The sequence below is a fragment of the Camelus bactrianus genome, chromosome 13, assembly GCF_048773025.1.
Source record: "Camelus bactrianus isolate YW-2024 breed Bactrian camel chromosome 13, ASM4877302v1, whole genome shotgun sequence".
Classification (NCBI taxonomy): Eukaryota; Metazoa; Chordata; class Mammalia; order Artiodactyla; family Camelidae; genus Camelus; species Camelus bactrianus.
Genome location: NC_133551.1, coordinates 59,858,461 through 59,871,690, shown reverse-complemented (window position 1 = coordinate 59,871,690; position 13,230 = coordinate 59,858,461). Strand labels below are relative to the sequence as shown.

General features: G+C 34.7%; 1 protein-coding gene across 6 annotated transcripts in view; it reads left to right on the top strand.

Annotated features, from left to right (window-relative positions):
- Window positions 1-13,230, top strand: part of PHACTR4 (phosphatase and actin regulator 4) — a 95,041-nt gene that overhangs the window by 50,710 nt on the left and 31,101 nt on the right. The window contains exon 1 of one of the 6 annotated variants that reach the window (XM_010947959.3): window positions 5,048-5,347. The exons of the other annotated variants lie outside the window; for them this stretch is intronic. Coding sequence (XP_010946261.1) covers window positions 5,302-5,347 — 46 coding nt within the window. The 5' untranslated portion in view covers window positions 5,048-5,301. Of the gene's footprint in view, window positions 1-5,047; window positions 5,348-13,230 lie in introns of those variants that run through there. 6 annotated transcript variants of the gene reach the window in all.

Genomic DNA, 13,230 nt, shown 5'->3' with positions numbered 1-13,230 from the left:
CTATCTCCATCTCGCGTAAGTTAAGTAAGTTGTTCACTCACCTCATCAGTAAATGGAAAAGTTGAAAATTTACTTTGTTATGTATATGTAACTCCAAAGCCCCTTTCTTCCATGCTGCCTTCTGGAAGTGGGCATAGGCAGGGAATAAGAGTTACAGTTTTTGATGTAGAATAAGAGACAGGTGTGCTCATTTTTTGCATCCAGTGAGCCAGCCACAGAAAGAAACCAGTGTTATTTGGGGTAAGGGAAATGAATATCTGGTGGTACCAGTGGCCCTCCCTTAACTTTAGCCTCTTTCAGGCTGTTCTTTCAGGTAGTTTACATGGAGTATAAATGCATTCTGCTGAGGATCTTCACCTTAACAGTCGTGACTATATGAGAGTTTATGTAAACATTCACCTGACACATTTGTCTTCTTTGAAAGTTGTTACTACTTACAAAGCAATAAATTCTTAAAAACCATCATGAGCCTGCCATTTTTTTCCCCACAGAATCTAGAGGTTCACATCAGTTCTCAAGACTGTTTGGAATGCTAGAATAGTCTGTGGTCTTCACGTTTCTTCCAGCCTTCATCGGTGGCACTTTTCACCTTCATTGCCTTTGTTACTAGATTCTGTGAGCAGAGCTTAAAGTTGAGGAATGCTGTTTCTTTCCTTGCAGTCAATGTTAATAAATATGTATTATGTGTCCACTGTGCACTAAGTTGTGCCAAGCACTGAGGGTTTAAGTATAAATACAGCATGATCCCTGCCCATGGAAAGTTTCTGGTCTAACAGAGAAGTCTGAAGATCATTGCAATTTAGAGCGATATGCAGAGCACTGTCAGTCACAATCAGCTCTTTACCTCTCCCGTCTTATCTCTTGATGCCTGTACCTTTTTCCCACCTCTGTCATCTGTTCTATGACTATTGACTCTTTCAGATTTTAGATGTCACTTAATTCAAGATCTTTTCTTTGATCTCTCAGGATAGAGCTAGATAACCCCCATGCCCACAAGTATGAGTTTGCTTAGCACCTAAGTACTCATCATGCTCTATTGTAGATGCTATTTACTTGAACTGTAAGCACCTTACGGGCAAAAATTGTTGGTTTTAGTTCCAGCACATCGCTAGGCATGTAATCAATGATCAGTAAATCTTTATTTGAATTCTGCTTGAGTGACTGAGGAAAGGCTTATAATAGTGGAAGCAACACTGGAACCAATTCTTAAAGGATGGATAGGAGTTCCCTAGATGGATCTGGGAGAGAAATTCCAAGCCAAGGGAGCAGTTTGTACAAATAGATGAGACAGTGAAGAGTTTACAAATGACTGGCAAGGCTTTCTCATATCCACATGGAGTTTGAGACATCAGTTATTAACTGTAGGATATTGTCTCTTATGCAGAGCCAGCCAGACTAGATTAGAGTTAGATCATGGGGTAAAGAATAGAAAGCTGCTCCCTCCCTCAATTATATATCCAGAAGTTGAAAGTTAGTCTTTTACTTGAATATGTATCTATATGACCTGTTAATAATTTCCGTTAGTCAACCTTTCTTAGAGGAAAGTGACTTTCTCCCCAGCCTCCTACTAGAGCTCACCTTCTTGAGACATCTCAAATTTAAGAAAGCAATATGCTGAATTAAGCTGAGGGAGATGTAATTGAAATAGCTAAGAGCTTACTCTCTCCTAGGTAATCCGATTTATTTTGGTACTTTAGCAAAAAAGTGTATTTAAATGGAAGCATTATACTTCTGTGATTGATCTTATAAACTGTTTATTGAAAATACAATGCATGTTCTCATGGTAGTGTGTGATATGAACACTTGCCAACAAAAAGCTTTGGAATTGTAAATGTCACTAAAGGTTTTGAATGCTCAGCAGTTTTTATAAGAAACAGGTTTTTTTTTGAGGGGGACGGGTAACTCAAGTGGTAGAGCATGTGCTTAAAGCCCAAGATCCTGGGTTCAATCCCCAGTACCTTCTCTATAAATAGATAGATAGATACATAGATACATAAATAAATAAATCCATCCATCCATCCCCCTCCCCAAAAAAAAAAAAAAACAAAGGCTCTGGTTAGAGGACTTCAATTACTGTCTAAATCTAAGCTGTAGCTTAGATTCCTTTGCCTGTTAAACTCTATAAGGCCTTTTGTGCTCTTTCCATAAGATAGGAAGAGATTCACAAATTTTGGGGGTGGTGGGGAAAGGTAATGAGGCTTTTTTTTTTAATGGAGTTACTGGGGATCGAACCCAGGACCTCATGCATGCTAACCACGCACTCTACCACTGAGCTATACCCTCCCCCAAGATTCTCAAATTTTAATCTCTTACTTCCTCCATTCCTTGAGACAGTAAACTGTGGAGGAAAAGTACTCTAAAAAGAGAATATCTTAATTAGGTGATAAGAAGAGAGGGTTGTCTACTTATAAAGTTAGAGAGTTACCTTTGCATTTCTAAAATACAATGCATGGAAAACTAGAATGAATTCAAGTGTTTGTTAAATTTTAAAACCATCAAAAGGCCAATATCTTTCCCTCTTGTCTGTTTGTGTGCTTTTGTTGACGCAAAGTAAATATTATTAGAATGAAACTGAAACATGCTGGTTAGGGAACATATATTGGCTTGGTACATAGGCAACAGAATTAGAATTTCTGAGAGCTTTGTCATTGTTGTAAAGTATGGACTTCCTTGGGAAATGAATGTATCTTTAGGAATTAAATATTACCTTAGCCATTTATATGAGAGCCAAAGTGAGTCCCAGAGTTAGAGTCTGGAGACTTGCGTTTTAGTTTTGTCTCTGAGCAAAGCATTTAACTTCTTTGATCGTCAGTTTCCTTCTTCTGTAAGGAGTGGGAGATTGAGCCAGATGATCAGTACAAATCCTTTTTTTTTTTCTTATCTTTGAGTTTATTGCTACTTTTAAATACCCTAGGTTTAACAGTGAGCCAAGTTAAGATGGGCATTTAAATTTGGCAGGTGGTAAACAGCAGCCATCCAAGGATCCTTAAATCTATCTCTTCTACTCTTACATAGTTCTGTCAGCATAACCTAGATTCTGCAGTACTGTTTCTGGGCTGTGTGTGTGTGTGTGTGTGTGTGTGTGTGTGTGTTTAACGTGCCTGATTTGAACTAATCCACAATAATGCACATGTCTGGGCTGTTCCACCTGCTTAATGATTCTGTACACCAACCCTGATTGTGTTCAAACTTCCTCCTTGGCCTGCTTCTTCCTGATTTGCTCTCTGGATTCATGCTACAGAATGTCATTCTCTTCTGTTTCTGACTAACCTCTTTGTAATGACTGGGTTTTTTTGACATGTACCATTGTCTGGCTGCTCCTGATCTGGCCTCTCCTTCTTTGACTTTTTTTTTTTTTAATCTTGACAACTGTGATAAGTACTGCTTGCATTTATTGAGAGCTTTTCATGTGCCAGGTACATTACAAAGTGCTTTATTTATGCTCGTGTCATTTAATCCTTACAACTGCCCTGTAATGATAAGTAATATTATGCCCACTTTATAAATTAGAACACTGAAGCTCAGAGAGGTGAAGTAACATGCCTAGTGTTAGCATGTAGTGATAGATCTAGAATTAAAATGTTAGTCTGCCTCCAAAGCTCGTCTTCTTAACCAGTCTGCTGTATTGTCTCCTTGATGATGATAACTGCAATATGTTGAGCACATACTAGATGCTAAGCAATGCATTTGCCACCTTTCGCCTCTCGTTTTACAGTAGTGGAAGGGCTATATTGCACATGATCTGCTTTTAGGCTAATAAATATAGGGGCCAGCTTAGAAGGTATTTGATGTTCTTAGATTGGAGCATTCTTTCAATGTAAAATTTCAATGTATTTTTCCTTTTACTCTTTCCTATCTTAATGGTGAGTATCATAGTGAGTTTTTCTTTTTCTTGACTACTGCCAGTATTAACAATTGAATGTTGCCCAAGTGTACACTATTTTTTCTTACTGATGCCTTAGTGTTGTCATTTTTTTTAGTTGTTACCTTTGCTGTTTTTTTTAAATCAGAAGCAGATAATGGAAAATGAGGAACAGGTCCTAAGGAAAGGGGAAAATCCAAATACTAGAAATCTTTCTGGAAGCTCAATTTGAAGAACAAAAATTTAAACTAAAACCTAGTTTTTTTGGGTAGCTGTCATTTGTTAAAGGAATATTAGGGCTTTGACAAACACAGGATTTAACCTCACTAGCCTTAGTTTTCTTATCTGATAATGTTGCAAATAATATATTCTTCACAATGCCTAGTTAGTTGTGGTGATAATTAAAGGAAATAAACTGTAAAATTCCTTAATATAGTGCTCAAAATTGTTAATTCCCCCTTTATGTTCAGATGTTAATTCATCAAGATGTATCCTTAAGATTTATGTATTTGGCTGTATGTAAGTTAGTTATAGCTCAGTAAAAAAAAGAATCAGTGTGCAGGCTGGCCCCTTCATTGCTACATGTGGTTAGCTGATACCTCCCATGTATCATATATAGCATGTAGGGCTGCTCCTTTTAATTTTGTATTCTTCAAGATCATTACTGAACTTTAGCAGAAAGAGAAATATTGCATAATACCTTACAAATATTCACTCCAAGTTTACTATTTTAGTAAGCAAGCTTTTCAGAAACATTTCTTTTTATTTTTAGAAAAGGTATATTTAATCCCCAGATCTTGTTCCTAATGTTAATTCCCAGTACATAGATCTCATCTGGCTCTGAGTATGCCACTCATAGGTAGGAAATAGAATTTTAGAGCAAGCAGTGAAATGTCCGAACAGTCGGATTTGGAGGCAAACCTGTGTCTAAAAAATATCTTTGAATGGGCTTCTGTTCCCATTAGCCTGCTACGCGTAACCCTAATGTTTTCTGTGTGATTAAATTTACAAGTTCTTTGCTAAACTCTTGAGCAGCCTCCCTTTCTTTGTGGCTGTGAGTCTGGAGAGTTGTAACCAAGCTCAGTGTCAGGAAAAGTAGGTGTGGACTTTCAGGGCTGTGCCGCCCAGCAGCGTGAATGTGGTCAGCAGTCTCCTCCCCTTCCTGCACTTCAGCTCTTCACTGCGAACTCTGGAATGACAGGCATTCCTGCGTGAAGAGAGCCGGTGTGAAGACATATTTGTAAGAACCACGAGTGCCTAGTCTGGGATACAGGGAAACAGAAGCTCCAGCAGATTAACTGACCTTGTGCCATTTCCCGATGCTTGGCAGTGACATTGAGAGAGGAGTACATGTCCCCTCCTTATATGGATTTATTGTTTAAGAAGAGTTTGCTTTGGTCTGGCACGGTTTGTTGTGAGACACATCAGACAACATAATCATGGGGCAAGCTGACATCTCCAGACCGGTAAATCCAGATGGAGTTGGTGAGTAATAGAAGTCAAAGAAACAAAATCTTGACGGAGGCAAGGCAAATCTAGGGCTGAAGCTGAATAGAGATTTTATAGAGATTTGAATGTGATGATTTTGATGCTTTTAACTTTGGGACATTGATAATTTTGTGAAGAATAAATGAAAAATATAAGTTAATTTTTCATTCAGTTATACTAATTTACCACTCATCATTTTGTTTTACTTGGTCCCTTTAGACTTTTTAAAGATAATATTGCTAGGAAACCATCTGTTAATATCTTGCCCTTGGAAAAAGTAAGTGCTACAGGAACTTGTGTTTAGAAATCAGTAGTGTTTTACTGCTATTTTGCAGGGCTCTAGCAATTGGTTTCTATATGTGGTGTAGAACTGGAACTGTTGACTTCTATAAATAGGACTGTTTTTAAGATTTGACTTAATTTTTTAGACTCAGTTATACATTTTCCAAATAAGGCTTTTTCCATTGTGCTGGTGTTTCCGTTTCTCATAAGCAACACTTGGTATAAACATTTCTGAAGTCAGTTCTTTATATTTTAAGTGTTATTGTCTCAGAAATAGCTAGAGACTAGGCTGAGAATTGTAAGTGTAGCCAGAGCTTCAAAGCATATAAGTGAAGATTCATTTTCCCAACATTTGGGGTTTTTTATAGGATGAAGATGGAGAGGTAGGAAAGATAGATTTAAGTGGGTGTTCATTAAAAAGTTGCTAAATATAAGCAAAGTAGGGGAAAGCCTATGAATCATCCCTTGACATTATACTATATTTTTAAAAAAAGGTTTATACCTTCTCTTTGATTTATGAAGCAGCATAAAGCATGTTCAGTCTCAGGCTGCCTTTTTTTCACAAATGAAAAGTGTTGGCAATTTTAAAGAAAAGCATAAAGTGTGGGAACACAAGTAACACCCCCAAATGTGTCTCGTGATTTAATGTGATTTAGTTTCAAAGGTATGTTTTCCCTGAGAACTTGTCAGATGAAATTCCTACAAAGTATTATTTTTCATATTTTACTGAAACTAGGCACATGGATCACAAAGTGAGTCATTCAGCCACAGATTTTTAGGACTGACGTTAGGACTAGACTTACTTTACCTGATCACCAGGGCTGAGTCCATATCAATTCAGTTGCTCACTTTTTGTTTTTCTAAATGAAATATTTTATAAATAGAAAAAGGTATCGAGAAGAATACAAAGGACCCTCTGGGGCCACTACCCAGCTTAAGAGATGAAATTAAAAACAGATATATCCCTCCCCACCCCTCTTCCTGTGCCCACATTCCCTTGTATAATTCATAGATGACTATAAGCTATTTTAATGGACAGACTCCACTCTATCATTTATAATTCAGAATGTATTCTGTTTGAGCAAATCAAGACCAGTTCATGAAGGTGTAACGTTGATATGTAAGATGAATATCATTACTGTAAAGTCTTTTACCAAACAACAGTTGCTTAATGAAATGAAATTTTAAAACTATTTCAAATGGAAAAGAATCTGAAAAAATATATATGTTTAAAAAATAAAATTGTAACACTGTACCCTAATGATATGAAGATACAGTAAGCTAAGAAACTTTGAGTCTGGGCTACTTGTGAAATCCTGCACTATTCATGAAAATTTTTTTTATAGATCTGAAAGTGTTATAAAGTGAAAATGCATTAAACAAAATTTTTATTTTTTAACACATAATTTTTAAATTGTCCTACTAGTAATTGCTATTAATTTCCCCTGCCACCTATTTCTATTGTTTCATTTTTTTAAAATTAGATTTATGACAGAGATAAGTAAATAAGCCAGAGTAATACATAATATCGAATAGCATCAGTTTTACATATTTTATGTTAAATTATTAATGCACGTGTATAATAATTTATTAAAATTGTTACTTGGGTGCACTTTTTTTTACTGTTGTACTTTACTGATATGGCTGTGTCCTGGGTTACTCTCTAAAAAGCCTTTCATCAGAGATGTCAGTCAGGACTCAGACTTTAGTGAGCCTGTTTCACTTCATGGCTGAACATATTCAAAAGGCTTGTTTATGAAATAAAACAACTAATAAAAAAATAAAAAGCATTTCAATGAATAGGTGTCTGAAATATCTTACTAGATTTTTTGGAAGGATAAATGTAGAAAGTAAGACTTAGATCATTTCCTTACAGTTCTAGGCCTGTAATAGAGTAGTTAGTTTTGAGCTTTAAAATTGATACTTTAAAATACTGGGTTTGGCAAGCCAAGTCATACAAAAATAAAAGAATGAATGAATGTATTGAAATGATTTCTTATTATTTTCAAGCCACTGTGAATGTGGCAGACTCTGAATAGGTATAATTCCTGTCTGTGCCCTTAAAAAGTTTACTTTCTAGTTAAGAATTTAAAATATTAAAAGTAAAAATCCAAAATACTTAAAATTTATTTAAGATAAGACATACTCCTTTTTTTAAGGTTATTAGACTCCCATGGCTTATGATGGAAGTGTAGAGCTGTTAACCAAGAAGAGTCTACTTTTAAATAAATAACCTTTACATGAGGACTCATGCAGATTTATGAGATGTTATGTCAGTATCCAGCTATTGTTTTTTACCATAGGATCTTTCTAACAACAAGTGAGCTAATGGAGTATTTGAATGCAAAGTAGAAATTTATGCTATGGTGTCCATTCAAGGAGATAAGCAGTTATCATCAGCATTTCATATAAAAAAATTATCCTAAAGTTAAATGTGTCCACAGGAGAAGCCTATAGATTTACTGAGATGAAACGTTCAAATAATACTTTGTAGTTCTTGATCAACATAAAAGCTGTTTCTGTATGCACTTTAATCATTCATTATTTATCATATTAAAATGAATAGCTAATTAGCACATGTCCTTAAATTAGGCACAAGACCAAAGAATTTTAATAAGCTCTACTCAACCATTTAGTCTGGAACTTTTCTTCTCTCTGCCTTTCTGTTCCCACTCTAGCTTTTTTTTTTTTTTTTTTTTTTTTTTGAGCCCCAACATATACCTTCTACTCACTAATTAGCCTCCCCCCCAACTTTTCCTTTGTATGAGAATATATTACTTTAAAAGATACTATGTTGTAATATTTCTTACTTTCTATATTCCTTTTCCACACCATTTGATTCATTTTGCTCTGAAATTTGTTGTTACGGGTTCTCATTCATGAGAATGGGAGTAGTTATGGGAAAGGTGGTTTAGAAATTTATTGTTATTTGGAGGCGAAATCAGTAAGCAAATTGCTGGATGAGTAAAATTTAATGTAGCTTTATAACTATTAACATAGGAATAAATAATATATGGATTAATTAAAAATAAACTACTTCATGAGACTTGGAAGAAAAATTCTTGGTATTGTTTGGTCATCAGAATTATGAGAGACATTTCTCAAACCTATTTTGGTCTAAAAATAAATACTTTCTTCCGAGAAAGAAGGAACAGGCATACTTTCTTCATGTAATCCAGGAATCAGGAGAAAGTGACAGTATAGGGATCTGTCATGGACTCTTTACAGGATTTTCTGTTGTTATTGAATGTAGAATACCAATCAAAAGTTATTATTCCCTCTCTCTGCTTCAGTAGGTTTTCTGAATAGCCTATTGTCACAACAATGTATTCCTTCTTTCTACTTGCAAGTTAACTTTGGTAAATTTAAGGGTTTTTTCCATGAGAGAATATATTTCTTGGCACCTCACTATAAAAACTTTCTCTCAACTTGGAATTTTTGTCAAAAAAATATACATACCAAATTGCCAGAGTAAAGCAGCATCACTTCTTGATGCAGTCATGATCGGAGAACTATTTCCCAGAGTTAGAATCTCAAACCTAACTGTACCTGCAAGTACAGAAAGAGAACTTTTCCCTGAGTATCTTCTTGAGTGTTTTACCCAATTCTTTCTACTTCCCAGAGGTCAGAACTATGCAGTATTTCCAAGGAAAGTTATTGGGCCTGCTCTGGACAAAGCTTGCTTTGTTCATTAGTGGCAGGTTTTGCTTTCTGTAACTTTGTTGCAGTTTTCTAAAACAGCTCTTTAAATCCAATAATAATCTTCTTTTAGAAGGCAAAAAAGAGTATAAATACAATAGAGTAAGTACCGTAAATTACTGTTCTCCATTGACAAAGTTCTAATGCTGTTAAAATGCTTGTGTAAAAGCAAGATCTGTTTCAAGCTAGATGAGCATAAAGGATAATTAGACAGAGCCATTAGATTATAGAAGTAACTAGTCACAGTATATGTTAGGTCAAGCCATTATGCTGTATACCTTAAACCTGAAAAAAAAAAAAGATAATTGATACCTCTTCATAGTGGAGTATGTGTCTTGTTGCACAAAACTATGTATTAAGTTTTGGACAAATAGCTGATTATTAAAAATTTTGTGGGTAAAATAAAAGAACTTTAAACATCTTAAATCTACACATTTTTTAAAACCCAGTAAAGTATAAGAAATAGGGATAGAACCAAGACAGTCCCAGTAATTTTGTTGGTTATTACTAAGCCTAGTGAAGGCGAGAGGATAGCGAAGGCTGTCTTGAAAACTAAGTTCTCTATCAATTCCAAATGTCTGTGCCTTACCTTTGCTTCCAACGTAGATGATTAAGAATTGGTTGTAAATCAGATTCTAAAATGAACACTTGTGCGGAGAATATAGCTCAAGTGCTAGAGCACATGCCTAGTATGCACAAGGTCCGGGGCTCATTCCCCAGTACCTCCTCTAAAAATAAACACATAAATAAACCTAATTACCTCCCACCTAAAAAAAAATAAATAAGTAAATAAATAGAATAAACACAATAACACTATCTTTGACCTAGGACTTACTGTTTAACCTTGCTTTATCCTTTATTTTTAGCAAGTAATGTAGGTATAATATGTATCCGCAGTGAATAGGTAATGAATATTTTAACTGAAGATGTAAAATGCTAAGTAATTTTTTAATAATGCTATATATTTATTTAAAAATCACTCCAGAAATTCATCTGGAGCAACTGAACTTGAAGTAAAAAACTTGAATTAAATGTTGACAAGGAAAAAACTGAATATTGAAGCAAGAAACTACTAGAACTCTGCATAATACATGATATAAGAAATAAGCCTATGAAATGTGAGGTGCTACAACTTGAAGGAGGGACTAAGTAGTTTAAATACCAGGGCATAGTTTCAGGATACTACTCAAACTAGAACTCCAAACTATAGTTTAGTTAGTTATCTTCCTCTCCCAACCTCCACCCCCTCCAAAAAATACCAAGACCTCCAACTCTGTGACATGCTTTCCTAGTGGCCTGCAGCTGCATGACTCAAAGAAAAAGGTGTTTTCTTTGGAACACACAATCGTAAAACTATAGCCAGCATTCTACACCCTGTGTTCTGAAGGACAAAGGGAAATGAGAGGAACCACCTTGTTTGGCTCTCATGGAAAATAGAGGGGGCCATAAGAACATTTTAAATTCCATAGTTTAAACAAAAACAATGAGATATCTAAATATGACTCCAAGCCTGTATTTATTCTGTCAAATTAGAAGTGGGAGGGAGATGGTCAATAAAATCAGAGTTGTTGAGAACAAATGGTTCGTGTGCAAATTTGCTTATGAACAGACTCACCTCTCTAAGCCCTTTGTTTATGAGTACAGAAACAAAATTTGAGATGTAATTGTATCATTAAAAATAAAAAAGAAAGATGATTTCTAGATACCTGAATATACTTTTTGTTGTATAATTTATTCTCCTGTCAGTTTCTTTCTTTCTATTGTAGTTTTCTAAGCAATGCAATTGAATTTCCTTCATGTCAGACAAAAATTCATAGTAAGAAGCCTGAGCTAGTGTACCAATTTTAATGGATCCAAGAATGTTACGGAGATGAGTAGCTTCACTTAGATCTAGTCAGCCACTGCCATCAAAGATTTATGCATACTTTAAAACACTTCACTCTAGCTAAAAAGTTTACACCTGGTGAATTTAGATTACCATTAAATTTGGTCTCTAACTCATAGCAAAAAAAAGGGTGGGTTTTTGTTTTTCATTTTTCAGTTTTGTTAAGTAGAATTGTTACAGTTTGACTGCACATATACAATATATTGCATGTAAATACATGTATACAATATAATGCATTTATTTTTAAAATTTACATGTATGTACTGTTCATTGTTTCTAAGAATAGTTTAGAGCTTTAGCTTTTTAAATTTACATAGTTATCAAAGGAATAAAGCCTACCACAAAATAAAAATCAACAGAATGCAGTAATCCAATCATAAAGGACAGTGCTTACACATATTCAGGAAATCAGTCATCTAAGATATAAATAATAAGTAGTTCATCTGTGTCCTTTGTTTAAGACTCCACATATAAGTAGTATCATATGGCATTTTTCTTTATCCTTCCAGCCGCTTCACTTAGAGTGACGATCTCCGGGTCCATCCATGTTGCTGCAAATGACATTAAAAAGGGTAGTATTCTTAAAAGATTGTAGGACTAGAAAGTATTGTTTGGGTAATCCAAATCTACTCACTTTAACATGTGTCACTCTGCCAAAAACCAAAGAAATATGTCCTTTAATGGTTTAATTTGCTTAATATTTCAGACTATGATTTTCATGTGGGAAATAACTCATCTTTATAGGAGCCTAATGTTTAAAAAGAATTGTTTTCTTTTGTGTATTTATGTATCTACTGGACTTAATTTATTAACTGTCATGGTTTGAAAGCTCCCACTTTCATAGTAAACTTGGTTTTGTTCCAATTATAAAAGCCATACACGTTCATTGTAAAATATATATCTATATATATGTATAAAAGAAGTTGGAAAAGAGAGGCACAAATATCCTGTAATCCTTCCATCAAATTACATTTACATTTTAATTTAGTCCCTTCCATTCTCCTTTTTAACATATTTTTGTACACTTTAGATAATGTGATACATAATAATTTATGGCTAAGTTTATACTCTTTAATCTAGGATTACTAGTTACTCTAGGAACTTAAGTTCTAATGATTGTATATTTTATATAAATTCTTCAGTTTATTTACATACCCATCATTATACAATGACATTCACAATTGTCACCACCCTAAATAACACTGTCAGAAATAACACCTTTGGGCAACTTCCATCTTCTGAAGCCGAGCATCCTAGATTTTTATGTAAATGTTAATGAGAACTTAGGCTTTTATTAGAGAAAATGGTCTTTTATAATTTATACATAGTTAGAATTAAAATTTGAAAAAAAAAATGTGCATGGCCCTGGCTACTATTCTAGTTATAAATAATGCCTAGTTAGATTTTTTTTTTTTAAAAAAAGAATATATGCCCAAGTGGAATTTGATTATAGGAGATCAATACCTGTATCATAGATTCTTCAGAGTTGGATTTAGGCAGACTGCTGAGTAGTTCTTTCCAAAAAATGTTACCATTAGTCTGCTTTCAATCTGCTACCTTCCCTTCTTGATTTAAAATACTCTTGGAAGTTACCATATGATTCAGCAGTCCCACTCCTGAGCATGTATCTGGGGGAGACTCTAATTAAAAAAGATACATGCACCCCAATGTTCATAGCAGCACTATTTATAATAGCGAAGACATGGAAGCATTCTAAATGTCCATCAACAGATGACTAGATAAAAAAGCTGTGGTACACACACACACAACGGCATACTACTCAGCCATAAAAAAAGAATGAAATAATGGCATTTTCAGTCACCTGGATGGTCCTAGAAATTATACTAAGTGAAGTAAGCCAGATAGAAAAAGACAAGTAACACATTATCACTGATATGTGGAGTCTAAAAAAAATGACACAAATGAACTTATTTACAAAACAGAAACAGACTCAGACATGGAAAACTTATGGTTACCAAAGGGAATGGGGTAGGGGAGGGGGTGAGGGGTAAAT